Source organism: Prorops nasuta, unplaced genomic scaffold (genome assembly GCF_024137725.1).
Source record: "Prorops nasuta isolate Cenicafe-Biocafe unplaced genomic scaffold, Cenicafe_Pnas_1.2 PNAS00004, whole genome shotgun sequence".
In the NCBI taxonomy this organism is placed as follows: Eukaryota; Metazoa; Arthropoda; class Insecta; order Hymenoptera; family Bethylidae; genus Prorops; species Prorops nasuta.
Window position 1 is genome coordinate 9,194,856 of NW_027116801.1, and position 15,711 is coordinate 9,210,566.

General features: G+C 40.1%; 3 protein-coding genes across 6 annotated transcripts; 1 reads left to right on the plus strand and 2 right to left on the minus strand.

The window, feature by feature from the left end:
- Positions 1 to 756: 756 nt before the first annotated feature.
- Positions 757 to 10,917, minus strand: LOC136772809 (uncharacterized). Its single transcript, XM_066725960.1, has 14 exons — positions 10,195 to 10,917; positions 8,621 to 10,051; positions 8,271 to 8,538; positions 7,612 to 7,721; positions 5,953 to 6,231; positions 5,609 to 5,765; positions 4,892 to 5,534; positions 4,583 to 4,806; positions 4,354 to 4,524; positions 3,923 to 4,277; positions 3,787 to 3,854; positions 3,682 to 3,725; positions 3,211 to 3,460; positions 757 to 3,147 (listed from the first exon to the last, which is right to left on the minus strand). The coding sequence occupies exons 2-14, from the start codon at positions 9,284 to 9,286 to the stop codon at positions 1,463 to 1,465; spliced, it is 4,920 nt and encodes a 1,639-aa protein (XP_066582057.1). The 5' UTR covers positions 9,287 to 10,051; positions 10,195 to 10,917; the 3' UTR covers positions 757 to 1,462.
- A 1,627-nt stretch (positions 10,918 to 12,544) lies between these two features.
- Positions 12,545 to 14,313, minus strand: Prx2 (Peroxiredoxin 2). The gene is made up of 4 exons (XM_066725348.1): positions 14,163 to 14,313; positions 13,327 to 13,473; positions 12,947 to 13,255; positions 12,545 to 12,864 (listed from the first exon to the last, which is right to left on the minus strand). The coding sequence occupies exons 2-4, from the start codon at positions 13,458 to 13,460 to the stop codon at positions 12,720 to 12,722; spliced, it is 588 nt and encodes a 195-aa protein (XP_066581445.1). The 5' UTR covers positions 13,461 to 13,473; positions 14,163 to 14,313; the 3' UTR covers positions 12,545 to 12,719.
- A 145-nt stretch (positions 14,314 to 14,458) lies between these two features.
- Positions 14,459 to 15,623, plus strand: LOC136772399 (putative peptidyl-tRNA hydrolase PTRHD1). Of its 4 annotated transcripts, none has more exons than XM_066725352.1 (4): positions 14,459 to 14,676; positions 14,741 to 15,052; positions 15,133 to 15,339; positions 15,416 to 15,623. In XM_066725352.1, exons 3-4 carry the CDS (start codon positions 15,154 to 15,156, stop codon positions 15,584 to 15,586), a joined length of 357 nt encoding a protein of 118 aa, XP_066581449.1. In that variant the 5' UTR covers positions 14,459 to 14,676; positions 14,741 to 15,052; positions 15,133 to 15,153; the 3' UTR covers positions 15,587 to 15,623. The 4 variants fall into 4 exon arrangements, with proteins under 4 accessions (XP_066581449.1, XP_066581450.1, XP_066581447.1 ...); XM_066725353.1 differs by having other exon boundaries at positions 14,741 to 14,822; XM_066725350.1 differs by having other exon boundaries at positions 14,460 to 14,676; positions 14,741 to 15,339.
- The last annotated feature ends 88 nt before the right edge of the window (positions 15,624 to 15,711 follow it).

The window sequence follows — 15,711 nt, forward strand, 5'->3', positions numbered from 1 at the left end:
GGAAGAGTCAGTGCACCTAAACCTTTCATTTATATAATAATAAAAAATAAATTATTAAAAATTTTAATTTGGATAATTTACGAAGCTAAATTTTCAATATTAAACAAATTGCATCTAGAGCTACAAGATTATTATTTATAAATAAAAAATAGTGCCGATTAAACGAGAAGAATAATTGGATAATTTTAGAAAAGATTTTGGCGCGTGTAAGAGAGAAGTTGAGAAAAATGGGAGGAAGGTTGCCGGTGTTTGATTAAATGGGATTAATGTCCCTGGGGCAGTTTGGAGTGGCGAGGAGTAGCACGCGTGTCGATCGTTTCGGTCGCTGCTGCCGCGTGCCTCCCTCCACAGTAACTCAAGCTCTTTCCCCTCACAGTCCAGCCTACCCACTACCCCTTCCTCTCTAAATTCGCAACCCTTTGCGAGCGCCTATACGTTATTCTATACGTGTAACCTACGCGCCCCTTTTTGGCTCATCGCATTAAGCGGATTTCAACGGATGCAAACGGCCTGGTAAACAAATCCTTCAGTCAACTTACAAGTTTCTCTCTCCTTTTTTTCTAAAAAAATTTACTGTCTCAATTATGTGCACTGTTTTATCCATTTCTTACATTCAGTAAAATAGAAAAATGTTATTATTATTACTCAGGTCGTTACAAGAATTGGTAAATAAATCATACGACTATCTTCACGATTTCTCTACTTCTTTCTTTGATATTTATTATCTGAATTATTCCGTGTTTTACTGAATCATGACCCGCTGTAAACATATATGCAGCTTTTAGAGTTGTAAATATTGCAATTAATTTATTCATTGTTTTTTCTTAATTTTATTAACTCTTCTTACGCGACGGTCTCTGGCGAATATTTGCGCACGCTTTGAGTGGCACCGTCACCGAGAAGCCGCCATTCTCGAGTGCCATGAGAAAAGGGAGAGAGTTTTGATTTGAAACCACCCTCTCCCATGGGATATCCCTATTGTGAACAGGTTCCACGAGTCCCAGGAACTCCTCCAATCGATATGAATCAACTATTGGTCCCGTTTCTTTGCACAATTTCGATAACCTCATTGTTCTATGATATTTAATATGAAAAACCACCCTATCAAGGGTGAACATTCAATTGCGGTTAATCATTCCTTTCTTCCAGAAAAAACAAAGTGTATAAACACTCAAGCTACAAAATAAAAAGTCATATTCAGGATCAGGAGATTAATCAATGGAAGGAACAGAAAAATAAACGATAGAGGGAACAATTTTTCTTGCAACGAAATGCGTGTTACGAAAATAGTACTTTGAAACTTACAAGATACACGAGTATTTTGCATATCGACTAAAAATATAGATCGCCTCATCTCCAGTAACATTCCTTGAAAGACAAATACACGATCCTCGAGTTCATTGAACCCTCGACGTGATTTGCCCTGAAATGGAATCGAATCTTGATGCAATAGAGTAGTGGATCAAGTTCCAAGGTCATCCTGGTTCCTACTGGTATCCTTTCGAATCTCGTCGTCGCTGTGGTTCCTGGCTTCGCGAAGCTCATTCTGGCTGTCTTCCTCGCAGTTGGCAAAATCCGGCAAGCCAATGAACAAGCTTTGCCGACACAGAGTGGAAACAGCACTCATGCGAGATTCATCCGAATCTCTGGCACGAATGAGTCTGGCGAGGCCCAATTTGCCGACAATCTTGGCCAGAGGACCGGAAGTGTCCCGCCTCTTCAGAATGGTCCTCGGCAGGGATTCGAAGCCTCGTTCCATGGCTCTCCCAACTCTTCCGAGGGCGTCAGGTTCCACGTTGATCATGCCAACACTCGCAGATTTGATGAGATCAGGCCTGGTACCGGAAGTCCCAGAAGAGCTTCCTGCCCCGGATCCATCCTCTCCACTCTTCTCACGATGAACTTTACTCAGGACACTCTCTGACGTTCTGGACTCAACTGCAGAGTGGCAAATGGTCCTCCTGGAGAGAAATCCAGTGTCCTTCGTCCTTTTTATTCCTGTTACTCCGCTGGTATCTATGCTAAAATCAGTTTCGTTCAGAAACCTCCCATCCCTTCTCGCAGCCACGCTTGATAATATTCTCAACTTATGCATCAAATCCGAAGATAATTTCTCACTGTCCACGCTCGAATTTTCTTTCTCAACGCGTGGGATTTTCCGCTTTTCCACACTCGAAGCTATTAAGGACACTCTCTTGGGCTCGTGGTGGATTTCCGGGGACTCTTGGCTAGCCAATCGCCAAGGGTTCTCATTTTCGTCACTGGTCGACGGCTTCCTGTTCGATCCCTCCTGGGCCGACCTCTTATGGATTTCCTCCGGCACTTCTTGGTTCTTCAAAGAAATGCCGAGTGGCCATAATAACGGTAATTGCAATCGGTGGAAAGCGTCTTGCTTTGAGATTTTCGGCGACGCCGATCTAGATTCGTTACTGCTCCCTTTTGATCTTCCACGCTCCGGTTCTAAAACGATTGATTCCCTCCTCCTTTGGGACTCCTCCGTACGTCGGAAAGGGGAGAAAATCATTCGTTTCGTTTTCACGAAGACGTTAGGGGACACACTCTTTCTCCCAAGTCTTCTATTGTTCGTTGTTGTACCTGTCGAGATCCCTTTGGTTCGACTCTCGATCGAACTCGATTCGTCCACGTCGATACGACAGATTTCTTCCTCTGCTCCCTTTTCTACCCCAATCGTTTCAAAATCTTTCTCGACTACCGGCGTCTGGCTTTTTATCGACCTTGATAATTCTGGACTGGTGGGAACCACGATCTTGTTCAAAGTCTTCTCGTTGATGATTATCCTTTTTATGCCTCGTGAGTCAGGATAGGTGGAGACCGTCAAAGCTGTAGTTTTCACTATCGGCTCGCCGTGGAATGGAAATGCACTTGTGGCTTTTGTTGACGTGGGAAATTTAGTTTGATTTTTCATCGAGTTTTCCTCCTTTGCGAATGGCTGTTGGAGCGTGGTATTGTTACTCTTAATCTCGTTGTTGTTTGAATAATTGTTCGGAGTGCTGGATAAAAAATCCTGGAACCATCTGGATCTGACAGAATTCTCTCGACTTCTTCTGTACCTCTCGTAAAAATCGACATCAGGGTCCTCATCTTTTTGTCTCGTCTTATTTGCATCATTATCTAATAGTTTAACATCTGCAATACAATTAGATAATTGTTATTTTAGCAATTTATGTGAAAATTTATTCAAACACAGACCTGATTTGACGATAGCACATTTTGCGGTAATACATTCTTGCGGTGTACTGGTGATTCCCTGTAAATAAGGACTCGTGTTTTCCTGTTGATTCTGCTTGGGCCTTCCTAAGCTGGAAAGGTTAACGGTGACCTTATCGACTTTGAATTCTTCCCTTTTCCTATTGTTCATTTTGCTCTGTGGGTAGGACTCCCGTCGGCCATCCATCCTCTCCGTACCCTCCTTGCTGCTTCCGCACCCGCTCGGTAAGTCCTGGTTGTACCGATAGGTCGCTAATTTTCATTGCGCTACGATAAAACTTAATTTTCCACGCGTTTTTGAATAATTTCACGAATTATCCAAAAAACTCTTTTCCAAATACGGGAAGAAATTTTTCCACAAATTTCTCTAGTTTTCGTTGAATTATTTAACATTAAAAATTCAAGTTTTACAAAAAGTTTAAAAAATAAAATATAGAGACGTAGAAATATTACCTTTACACGGTTAATATCCTCTTCCATTTTTGCCCCATCATTCGCTAGAAATAAATTGCTTTTTACGTTTTAACATCGCCTTAAATAAAATTCTTTAAGTCTTACCTGTGCTGGAATCCCTATCATCAATGGTGGTCCTAAGCAGTACTGGAATCAAGGTCTCAACGGAATTTCTACAAAACATGAGACAATAATAAATTTATGTAACGTCACATGAATTATTCAATATATTATTACATACCTGGTATATTGTGTGTCAAGTGGAAATTTGTTCCAGCCGATGGACGAGTTGGATCTTAAGGAGTCCTCGTCATGACTGGAGATATCCGTTTCCGGTCTCTCGGTAGGTCTTGGATCGTGGTTTTCTTCAGCTTCCATTAAAATAACTGGCGAAGGTTCATGACTGGAAGTTACCGTACCAAGTGGAACAGCAATGCTGGTGGTCTCGCTAGCTGCCACAGAATAGACTGGCATTTGATGAGGTTGGACTCTTGTCAAAGGACTCGCCGTTTCTTCTATGACGTCCTCGATATCGATTATCATTGCTTCCGGTTCGGAATCTTCCGTTGTAGCATCTTCGATTCGCTGCACATCGACTGAAAGAAATTCTGTCCACGTGAGTAGGCTCCTAGAATCGTCACCAATCAGGATTACGTACAGAGAATTACCCACTAGGAGCCGATGACGTGCTTGCTCGATTATCATCGCACAGTTGATCAGCCATTCTACTCAATGACTGCAGGCTCGTTGATCTCCTTGGCATTGCCAAATCTCGAAGATTGCTCTGTACGCTGCTCATGGACTTGGAACGTTTCAAACCACCTAACATGGCCTCCTCATCCCCTAATTTTCAACCCTTCTCGTTAAAACTTCACAACATTACAAAAAACAAGTAGCTTACCTATAACATTAGCAGAAGTTCCACAATTTTCCGTGCAGGATTCTCCAGCCAAGGCTGCGTACGTTGGTCCCAAAAGTCTGAAGGTCGATGACCTTGGTGAAATACCACGATACTTTTCCCAATCGTACAATTTCCTTGTAAATTCTCGGGAAATCCCTTCGAAACGATAGGAGCCCATCGATGTTCGTATGAGGACCTCGTTTGCTGAGTCTTGAGACCTCTCACTAGGAGCCATTCGAGAAAAGAATTTTAATGATTTGAGGAAGAATGAGAAGCCTAAAAATTGTAGTAATCGAAGATGAAGTTTACCTTGTATCGTGGTGGTGGATGGCGAATCGATCAGGAAGAGGGCGGTTTTTGCCATAGGGGGCTGCCAGAATCGACAGGAGCCGGTCCAACGCAAGAAACTCCGAGTCATCGATGGCAGAACTTACTTTATGAACAACAGCAGAGTTGATTCTCCTCCAGGCTTCCATTCTCCTGACAAAATCCTCGCACAAGTGCGGCCTTGCGTCGCTAGGTGCACTCCCGGTACTAGTGACGCTGACGCAACTTCCCCTCGGACCGGAAGTTGGCGTTCCTTCGGGCTTCGACGCGGATCTCCAAAGCTGCCAATCCGTCAATCGACGTCTACTCGCTCGACTTTGTTGCTGCTGTTGTTGCTCCACCGAGGAGCTACCGCGTCTTCCTTTTTTCGCTCGCTTCCATTCCTGTAACTTCCGGCGGAACTCCGGTGCCAAGCGTTCTTCACCCGGCAGCAGAGTCTCCGCTGTGATCGGTCGACCGGAACTCTTCAGCTTCTCCCATTCCACCAGCTTCTGATGGAATTCTGCTCCCAGTTTTTCACGGAGTTGCCTGTAGTCTCTACGCGTATCTCCTTGGGAGTTACCAACGTTCCTTCCTAGATCCTCCACGCTACCGCCACAGCTTCGAACTTTCGACACCGAAGAATCTACGAATTTTTTATGCTACTTTTATTAATCCGAATTATTTAACGCACGACAAATCAATCGGAGATAGCCTCACCATCGTGTTGAAAGGAGAGTCTAGGCGTGACCCTGACTGGGCTCGGAGGGACGCTGAAAGCTGCATTGGTCAGGAACGCTCGTCTCACTTTGTTCCATTTTGAATCTTGCCTCTGCATTTTTGGCCTTGGAGCTGCAGGCTCCTCCGCGATGGAACGCTGAAACAAAATGCATATGGCAGGCTGATTTAGCGCGTGACTAACTCCGCAAACAATCGTCCAAAAATATATACAATTGCAATCGATCGATTCTATATACGAAAGAGTAACAATCATGCAATTATTAGCATTTTATTGACATTACAAGGATATAGTAAAAATTGTTGGATATACAAAATTTTCTCACCTGTCTCTTAAATTCACCACTGATAGTATCTCGATGCATTTTCGTTCGTTGTGGAGAGGAATCACCAGAGTCCAATATACTCGAAGGAAGAGGTGAAATGGACTCGGGTGACGAGGCATTCCGAAATTCTTCATCGTTCGGTGGTATGGTAATGGTGAGAATGGGTGTTGGCCTTTTACCACTAGGCTTATCCGGAGCTTCTATCACCTGCTCGAAACTACTCGATATTTTCGACGACGATTTTCCAGGACTCGTATTTAAGGACAACTGGTTCTTTACCTGTTATTATTTTATTATTATTACTACACAATAATAAATTCGTCGAATAGCATGTTCTAAAAGAAGAAGCACGATCGACGAAGAAATCTAAAAACTTCTGTATTATTTCTGTAAAGAAAAAGGGGGGTGGGGGTGGAAGTGATTGACTGAGAATAATTGGTGAAGCCGCTGTAACTGAAGAAGATAAAGTTTCGTTGGACAGGCGCATCGTCGGAGGTGGACTTTAACGTTTCTTCGTAGGACAGAAGCTGGCCGAACAAGTTCAGAAGTCGCGGCCGTGGTTGCCACGCGTGCCGCGAGGAGATATTTTTAAATCGACTCTCGCACACCGATACGTCGCGGAAGAAGAATCTCTCGCGTGCCGCCGCTTTAACACTTATTGCCCCTACATTCGAATCTCTTATCTCCCCCTCGGCCCCTCCTCCCTCGACCAATCCATCTCCGAAGACTCTACAAAGTTCAATCACAAAGATCCAAATATTTCTCACACACGTTGAAAGCCCTCCCTAATTATAATCTGCACTGCAAAGATTTTATAGGCCATACCGAAATGTCTGCTCTATAAATAATCCTACGTTTGGCTTGTAAAACTTTGATATGCGCATATGGTTGCATTTCGCCAGGCGAGAATATCTTTGGAACAAAATTCTCAAAGCGGCTTATATGTACGAGCATGTGTGTATGTGTGTATATATAGCAAAGCCACCGAGGCTTCCGGATATATATAACACAGACACATGCACAAAGGTGTGTACAATTGGTGGAGACTTTGCATGGTGTATGGGAGGGATTGAGATTTTAATAAGAGGGAAAATAGTGGGGTGTACTTTGTAGTCGAGCAGTGAAATGTTTTCACGGTAATATAGTTTCTGATGGACAGTGTCGGAATGCGTTTTCCTGGTGTATTCTCGCGTTGCATTCCTATTCGCGTCCCCAGCAACGCGACAGTCACGTTCGAGTTCCTCGACAGTGTTAATAGGACGACTGAAAATCTTGAAATTTCATAGAAAACTTCAAATTCCTCCCTGATTAGCTTTCTCTTGGCTTCTATCAGCTTACTTCCGCTATACACTGGCTCGTCGACTGTTTTCCTTAATTTTCCAAATTTTTATTACATATAGCGATTGAAGCTAGAAAAATCTCTAGTATATCATTAAATTTCTTCGTCCATGAAACTAAACGACAAATAGGCTATAAATAATCTGTTATGAGAATCTATGAGGTTGTTTTGACAAAACCAAAACACTTACGTATTTGACCTTACTCGAGTATAATTCTCGATACACAATGAGTTTTATTTTCAAAAGCTACCAACAATTTTTATATGTGATCCATGCATGCAGGAAGGCAAGGATTGGTTAGTGAGTAAAAGGCACTCACCTCGTTGGAAATTTCTTCAGTTTCAGTTTTGAATACCACCGGAAGTTGGTCTCCTTCGTTACTTCGCCTATTTCCGTCGTCAGCTTTGTCAGAAATGGTTTTTCGTTGACCTGCCAGCAAAATCTGTTATTTCGATTGATGCTTTAACGAAATGCATTATAGTTGATACACATGCACGTGTACACGAGGGTATAAAATCGGTGAAAAATCTTGGCCGATGTTGCGCCTTGCAAAATGTTTATTGTTGATAACTTATACTTATAGCTGCAGGGATTTAATATTTTGGCTTCGGTGTATAATATTCGAGAGCTTTATAGCTCCGCTTTATGTTCGCCAGCTCGGAAAAGAAGCAAGCAGCTCAGGCAAGACGCAGCAACTCGAAGGAAAGACCAAGCACCGTATTTCATCGTGGAAATTATTTTTGCTAGGATTTTTTCGGTCAGAAAACATCGACGGGAAATGTACTGCTAGAGTTATGGAGCTAATAAAAAAAGTCATTAAAACAGAAAGTTCGACAGTTAAAATAGTGGTGAATGGGCGATGAAAGCAGAAAAAAGCGTATCTGGACGAAATTTTTCTGAATAAGCTCGGAGAGATTGATGGGGTGCATAAAATTTATATCGATATATTCGTAGAGTAATGAAACTGAGTCAATATACCGTCGAAAACGTCTTCGTTGGAGGAGGAAGCAGAAGAAATCCGACCGATGGAAGTGGATGGACCGGAAACTTCACTGGTAGCGGGTGACAAGGTAGATCCGCTCCAGCTACCGGTCACTTCCGGTATTCTGAGGTATTTGGTGGTCGGTGTGGAGGGGGTGGTTTCCGTAATTTCGATAAGGTCATTCGTGCAAGCTCTCTCCCACTTGAAAGCTGCTTTCACCTTCGTCCATTTCGATACTTTCGGCCCTCCTTCGTTATTCCTGCCCTGAAAATGTTCACATTGCAAACAGCGAACAAAATAGTAAACGTGCGCAAACCCAGCATATATTTGCAGAAAACGAAGATACCTTATCAGGATCGGCAGGACGATTAAGGGCGACCCTGGGTGTCAGATTCTGCTCGGGGAATCCCAAGGATCTACTTCTGCGTCTACCGGAAGGAGACTTGATGCTTCTTCTGGGTGTCTGGGGCTCGCCTCCGTTCGCCAAAATGGCGTCGAGCAAGGACTCAGCGAAACCAGCGTCTTCGTCCGGCAACTCACTTCCGGGCAACTCGCCAGCCGCTATGGCTCTTTCAGCCTCAAGGTCGGCGACCCTGAGGACCCTGGTCCTCTCCAGCTGGCGAACGCGTTTGAACAACTTGGAGCCGCGTTCTCGAAGACCCAGAACCTGTTCGGTTAGATTGTAAAGACGGTCCAGGTGGGAGAAGGTCTCGTCAGGATTGTGACACTCGGCTGGAAACTGCTGACTCAAACCGGAAAGATAAGCTATGATGTCCTCGTCTTCTTCGGTCCCTCCAAGGCCATTCTCCTCGTTCGCTTCCGCCTCGGTCTCGACCCTTCTTCCAGAACTCTCCTGAATGATCCATGGATTCGGCGGTGGAGTTGGCAAACCTTCCCGATCCTCCATCTTCGTCGTCCTGGACCTCCTCACACTATGACCCCGTCGCTGACTCATCTTCTTTCCAAAATCCATCCCAACTGCCCCGACCTCTCCGAAGCCCTGCTCGGACATTTCTGATCCTCGCTCTTCAAACGCCACACGCAATTTCAAACATTTCACTAAACACTATTGTTTATTCTTACGTTTCTTTATGAACGTATACCAATTGTATTTGTAGATCTTTCAATGTTTTAGCGAGAAATCCTTCAGTCTCGTTTAACGCTCTATGATCTTTCGTTCCTGAAAACTTTGAGTGATTCTTAGGCAACGTGTATATTTTCGTATTTACAGAGATATTTTAGCGCGTACAGGCATTGCGCTGGAATTTTCATTTATTGTTTGAAATAAGGAAGTTTACTGATGCTATAACTGGCGCTCGACGAATTTCCAGGTTTGACGCAATTGTTCAGCTCGCAGCTCGTATAAATAATTGTGTTTTCGCAGCTTCGCACGTTTAGGTGGCACTGCACCTAAAATCGTTCATTCGGTAAGTTCATTGTTCTGTAAATCACAGCTTACATTTCGCAGTGGCTGCGCGGTCGAGTAAACTGCCAAAACTCGTAACGCGTGAAGCTTCTCTTTTGAAAATCGTTTATTTCAAGTGCATTGCGATACTCGATGTCGGTGGCGCTTTCCCCTCCTTCGCGTGAATCTATATCTAACCAAGATAATTCCCCATTTCTCGATATGATGCACGTTCTCGATCGACTTCTCTATTCGTTAGAAAATTCATTCTCTCGACCGGCAGAAATAATTTACCGAAATTTTTAACTACGCGGAAAGGCTACTGCTCTCAATGCGTATTAAAGTTAACTGCCAAGTAGCAAGGTCATTGTTCTGTAAAAATAAAACTTCATTCCAGTAACCAGTATATAGTGGTTATATGTAAGGTTTAATCCAAGGCAACGCCCATATTAAATAATGGCGATATTTACGAATGTCCTCGGAAAATTTAAAAGAAATTACACAATGTGAGTTACCTTGAAAAATCCCTTCATGGTATAAAAATTAGCCAGAAATCACTGTTCCCCGCTCTAGCCATATCTTTGTCATCGACGAACCTCTGTTAACTCTTGCCAAAAATTCCAATCAGCTTCAGCAAACTTTCGGTCGTCTATTTTCTTCAGAAAACTTCTTCCTCTTCCCATAACAAAACTGGAGCATAAAAACTTGCTGTCACTATACGTAGATCGACAAATATTTCAGCAGCATTCACGAAAAAGTATTCATTCTCGATGTTTGAATGATGGATAAATTGTCGTCAGTGTATAGACGTTTCGAGTTGCAATGTTAGAAATCTTAGGATCACTTTGTTACAGAGTAGGGAGTAAAACACTTTGGTAGAGAGAAAGAGAGTTAAGAATAATTCGGGATAGACTTCCAGCTTGAAAGATCGAAGGTGGATGCGCGGAGAACTAAGTTTAAGAATGAATTAGGGCATGGTCCCACTTTTGACGTAGAAAACAAAACTGAAGGTGAAAAGAGGTGTCCTCGTGCTTGATGTGTTCCGCATTCTGTACGGCAATTGGCTAGTATCGAATAAGAATAGAGAGGGGGAGAAGTGAGAGAGAAATTGAAGAGGATGGGAAAGAAGAGGAAAAAGAAGAAGAGAAAAAATATGTGGAATAAGGTGAGGATGAAGAGACGAGCTTTTTCAGTCTCCGCACGATTGGTCCACGGACATTAACGCACTGAGGCCCGCGAGTGTCGCGCGTAACGACCACAGCGTGTCGTTATTTTCGGCCCGAAAGCGGTGCGAGAGATGAGATGGATGAGAAGAGAAGAGGAGAATTCGAACCTGCGCGGGCATGCGTCCTGTACGCCCTTCTTCCTCCTGGCCAAAATAGAACCGCGTCGACCAGCCCTTTTTGCGCCCTCGCGTATTTTTATCATTTCTACTTCCCTCGCTTCTCGACCCTTTTAAAGATTTGTCATTAACATCCCTTAATAATCATTCCTTCTTTTATCAATAAACGCGCTCCACAAATTTTTAAATGGTTTTAATTTTTGCGTTTTATTATCGAACTGTTTTACCAGCCGTCGGTAAATAATAAATCAGTTTGTATCAGTAGGAATCTACTTTTTTTTTCTGATGGTAAACTTTATATCACATTCATTGAAAGAAAAGGAATCTACTGAAGTAAATTTTATTTAGCAAACAGCTGCATAAAGTTGGTTGATAAATTAATGAAAAACTTGTTCGTTTGATTGTTTTGTTTAAGTTGAAAAGTATTATCGAAGAACGGAGTAGAAAGTGCGAACAGCTCAAGGATGATTCGATATAGACGTACCTATACTATATAGAGAAATAGCGAATCGTGCCTATTTTTTTAATCTTCTGGCTGTTAAATCGAAAACCAATTACTTCATTCTTGTATAATTGCACAATTATAGGATATAAAAGTGCCTTAATAGTCATAGTCGCAATAATTGCTAAAATCGCGTAATATTCGAAATAAGGAAAATGGAATTATTTTCCTTACATTTCGTCTTCGAGAATTCAATTATTAACATTGAATTAAATTAACATTGATTAAAATTCACCGAAAGCGTAATAGTAATTAGAATGATGAAGGAAGTTTTTAATAATTACAGAGTTTCTGACCTATTTGCGAAGAGCAATCGATTAATTAATCACTTTTAAATATCTAAAAATTAAATGCACATGGTTTTATTGTACTTTTTTAGATCGGAAGAATTAATATCGAAGAATCTTGAACGTGCAAATTGTACGTAAAAACCACTTCATTTGGCATTATCATAATGTATTTTGCGGTTGATAAAACCTGCGCCATATTCAGTTAATGCGAATGACCTTGCACCGCAATTAAGTGGCTATAGAACTTATCCCTCCTTTTCTTTTATTACTAAATATGGTTATCACAAAATCAATGGTCAGTTTTGTAATTCAACTTTAATTTTCTATTTAATGAAATTCACACAGGTACAAAATGGTATTTTTACTTTTAGAATAACAGCCTTGATAATGTGCATCTCATTTACCATTATCAAATATAAATTAATAATTATGATTATTGATATATTTTAATTTTTAAAGATATTCCGTAGAAGTCAAGATTAAACTGTTTTTAAATTCAATTTAATAATATTCGTAGTGATATAGATATAAACAAATTTTCAGGGTCACGTATAAGGGGAGATTCCTAAATCTCTTTACCGCCTTCAGAAAATGTTGTGAATTAATCAGTGCTCGTTGCTAGATTAGTCTGATGATAGAATAATCTCTAGTTATCAACCAATAAATTTGTCCGATAAACCTGTAATTGAAGCTGTTAATGAGGATTACGGGAAATGATGACAAAAGCTCCATACAAAATAAATGATTTATTAGAAGGAAACTAAAAGACGATATTGTCGTGAATACAGTGAATCATAGTTACGAACGCGGCGATATCTACATTGATTATGTAGATTCCATTGGACTTCTAGCCCAATCACAGGACATGCATTAGTAAAACTTGCCGGTAAATAAAATTTGTATATTTTACTGGTCTTTGAAATATTCTTTTGAGCCAACAACGTCCGGCTTCATGGTTTTCTTTCCTGGTTTCCAGCCAGCTGGACATACTTCACCATGTTTGTCAGTGTATTGGAATGCTTGAACCAAACGCAGGGTCTCATCGACAGATCTAAAAAAAATGTCGGATTATAATCTTAAACTTATCTCCAACATTTGATTAAGATGGCAAATGATAGGAAACTTATAACTACCTGCCAACCGGAAGGTCGTTAATGGTGACCTGGCGCAAATTTTGCTTATCGTCAATGATAAAAAGACCGCGGAAAGGAACGCCTGAATCTTCGTCCAATACACCGTAGTCCCGTGCGATTTTGGAACTTTTATCGGCAAGAAGCGGGATGTTCATTTCGCCAAGACCCCCTTGTTTACGTGGAGTATTTACCCACGCAAGGTGACTGAAGTGGGAATCAGTAGATGCTGCAATAACATGACAGCCGATATTGTGGAATTCGGCAGCTCGATCGGAAAATGCGATAATTTCGGTTGGACAGACAAAAGTACTGCAAAAACAATTTTATTTAACATCTCTGTTTAAAGTGTTCATTTAAAATTCATGCTTATCTATACTTACAAGTCAAGCGGGTAAAAGAAGAGTACAACGTATTTTCCTTTGTAATCGGAAAGGGAAATATCTTTGAATTCGCCGTTAACTACGGCTGTTCCGCGAAAAGCGGGCGCTGGTTTCTGGATAGCTGGGACAGGCATATCTGCTTTCTAACTGTAAATTAAATTAAGCCTTGCTTTATTATATATAATTATATAAATATATTAAATATAAATGGATAGAACGCGCGCGCGATCTGGATAAATAATTATTTTTGAAATAAAATATTTGTTAAATGATGTCTTTAACAAATACTATGTGAATAATATTCACTAATTCTTATTATTTATAATTTATATAACAAGTAGGAAACAGCACTTAACAAATTCGTCATTAGAGTGCATCTGTTTTCCGTCAATGAATATTAACGTTGCAAATTAGAGTCAGTAATTACTGTAGCTGTGATTAATAATTCATCGAATTATGCCTTTCATTTCTGAGTTACGACCAATTGTGAAATGTAACATCATGGCGAACATGAATAATGCGAAATCAGATTTAATATAGAATACACCAAATATATAATTAGTACTGGGATAATATTAAAGTCGGCCATACGGTTAATATTATTGTATTATAAAAAAAAATTAAATGAATGTAATATTAATATTTAGAAGATAAATTCAGTTTTGTCAAGATCCTTTGTGCGAAAAACCGTTAGGATGCTCTCAGATTTAACCTGTTTTCTAACTTGCCATTAGAAAGATATAGTTTTATCAAGGAATAATGAAAACTAATGTACAATAATTATACAGCAAATTGTTTCATTAACCTCAAGTGCTTAGAAAAATTTATCAACGTACCTTGATTGAGAAAGGTTGAAAATTGAGTAGAGTTTTGGTAAATTGAGATATGCTGAAGAGCAATCACTGACTATGCCAAAGTGTTGAATAAGAATGCGAAATAACCGGCAGGCAGACAGACACACGGCCGGCTTTAGAACATCAAAGACGACGACGTGAACGTAGCCTGACTTGACGCAACCAATAGCAAAGAAATAGAATTTGCTAGAAGGTCGTGCTGTCGTGCGCCTGTTCTATACAGTTTCGTCATCACGGATTCGTGAGAGATTTCAATTTGCCCTGAAGCGCCACCACAGACTACGAAATTCTCTAGATTTGTGTGTCTCCAACTTAACCTGTAAATCGGCAAAATCATTAATAATTATTTCGTTAAAAGTATCAATTTAATATTGGTTATATTAGTATGAGATAACTGCAAGTAATTTCTAATTTATAGCGACATTTAAAGGTTTTTACTTTTGACGTCTGATTCGCACATGTGATAAATTCTCAAGCAATTGTATTAATCTGAATAGTAAGTCATTTTTATGTAAAAAATATTGTAAATATTTATGCAATGTGTACGATATTTATTGTAGTTGGTGTCAAATTAGTTGGAAAAACGAAAGAACAAGGGTTTTTTATCGGAACTTACAAAAGAAATTAGAGGTTGTTTTGCAGGTTAAGTCATTTTATTGTTTATTTTTAAACATTCCGAATTAATCTTGCCTTGATCTTCACGAAGAGTCATTTAAATATGAGAAGAATTTATTATTTATAATCAACATTCGCATTAATTTAGCGAACAGATAATGTCGATTTGATTTAACTACTGTAGAGTTGAAGTTTTTGGGATAAAAACCTACTTTACCATCGTATAGTATCGGCTATTTGATCAAGTCGATAAAGAAGTATATTAGCGGTTAATTTAAATTATTTTGTTCGTTTTCCCAAGTACAAATTATTTGAATCTTTTTTATTTGCGATATAGCATTGACGGTACTTTATAAAAATGTCAACCATTATACAGTACGTATTAGTTCGTGGAGATCTTTCTAAAAAGCTTGGTTGGCCACTTGGTGCAGTAATAGCACAAGCTTGTCATGCTTGCACAGCAGTTACTTATTTATATTACAACGATGATGATACTCAGGCTTATCTCGCTGATTTAGATAATATGCATAAAGTGGTTTTAGAGGTAAATGGTAAATTAATCAGATATGATAAGCTTAATTAAAGTCTCTTGAATTATGTATTCCATTTATAATTTCCAGATTCCTGACGAGGAAAGCATGAAAGCCTTGGATGTGAATCTTACAGAAAATGGTATCCAGCACAAAATGTGGATTGAAAAGCCTGAAGACATTCCAACTTGTTTAGTCGTAAAACCTTATCCAAAAGAGGATATTCAATCGTTCTTCAAGAAATATAAATTGTTAAAATAAATCGTTATATGTACAATAAAATTAATAAAAACTTTATTTAAAAAATGATCATAAGGTTCTTTTTTTCATATATGATATTTGATTACACTGTCTAAGAGTAGTAAATACTTGGTATACATTATCTT

What these genes read in the sequence shown, in the direction of transcription:
- LOC136772809 (XM_066725960.1), bottom strand. Translation starts at nt 9,286, where the DNA reads ATGTCCGAGCAGGGCTTCGGAGAGGTCGGGGCAGTTGGGATGGATTTT. An exon ending in CTGAAGAAATTTCCAACGAG is followed by an intron (nt 6,232 to 7,611) that starts GTGAGTGCCTTT and finishes AAATAATAACAG; the next exon opens with GTAAAGAACCAGTTGTCCTT. An exon ending in AAGCACGTCATCGGCTCCTA is followed by an intron (nt 4,278 to 4,353) that starts GTGGGTAATTCT and finishes AATTTCTTTCAG; the next exon opens with TCGATGTGCAGCGAATCGAA.
- Prx2 (XM_066725348.1), bottom strand. Translation starts at nt 13,460, where the DNA reads ATGCCTGTCCCAGCTATCCAGAAACCAGCGCCCGCTTTTCGCGGAACA. An exon ending in TTCTTTTACCCGCTTGACTT is followed by an intron (nt 13,256 to 13,326) that starts GTAAGTATAGAT and finishes TTGTTTTTGCAG; the next exon opens with TACTTTTGTCTGTCCAACCG. An exon ending in AACGACCTTCCGGTTGGCAG is followed by an intron (nt 12,865 to 12,946) that starts GTAGTTATAAGT and finishes CATTTTTTTTAG; the next exon opens with ATCTGTCGATGAGACCCTGC.
- LOC136772399 (XM_066725352.1), top strand. Translation starts at nt 15,154, where the DNA reads ATGTCAACCATTATACAGTACGTATTAGTTCGTGGAGATCTTTCTAAA. An exon ending in TGCATAAAGTGGTTTTAGAG is followed by an intron (nt 15,340 to 15,415) that starts GTAAATGGTAAA and finishes TATAATTTCCAG; the next exon opens with ATTCCTGACGAGGAAAGCAT.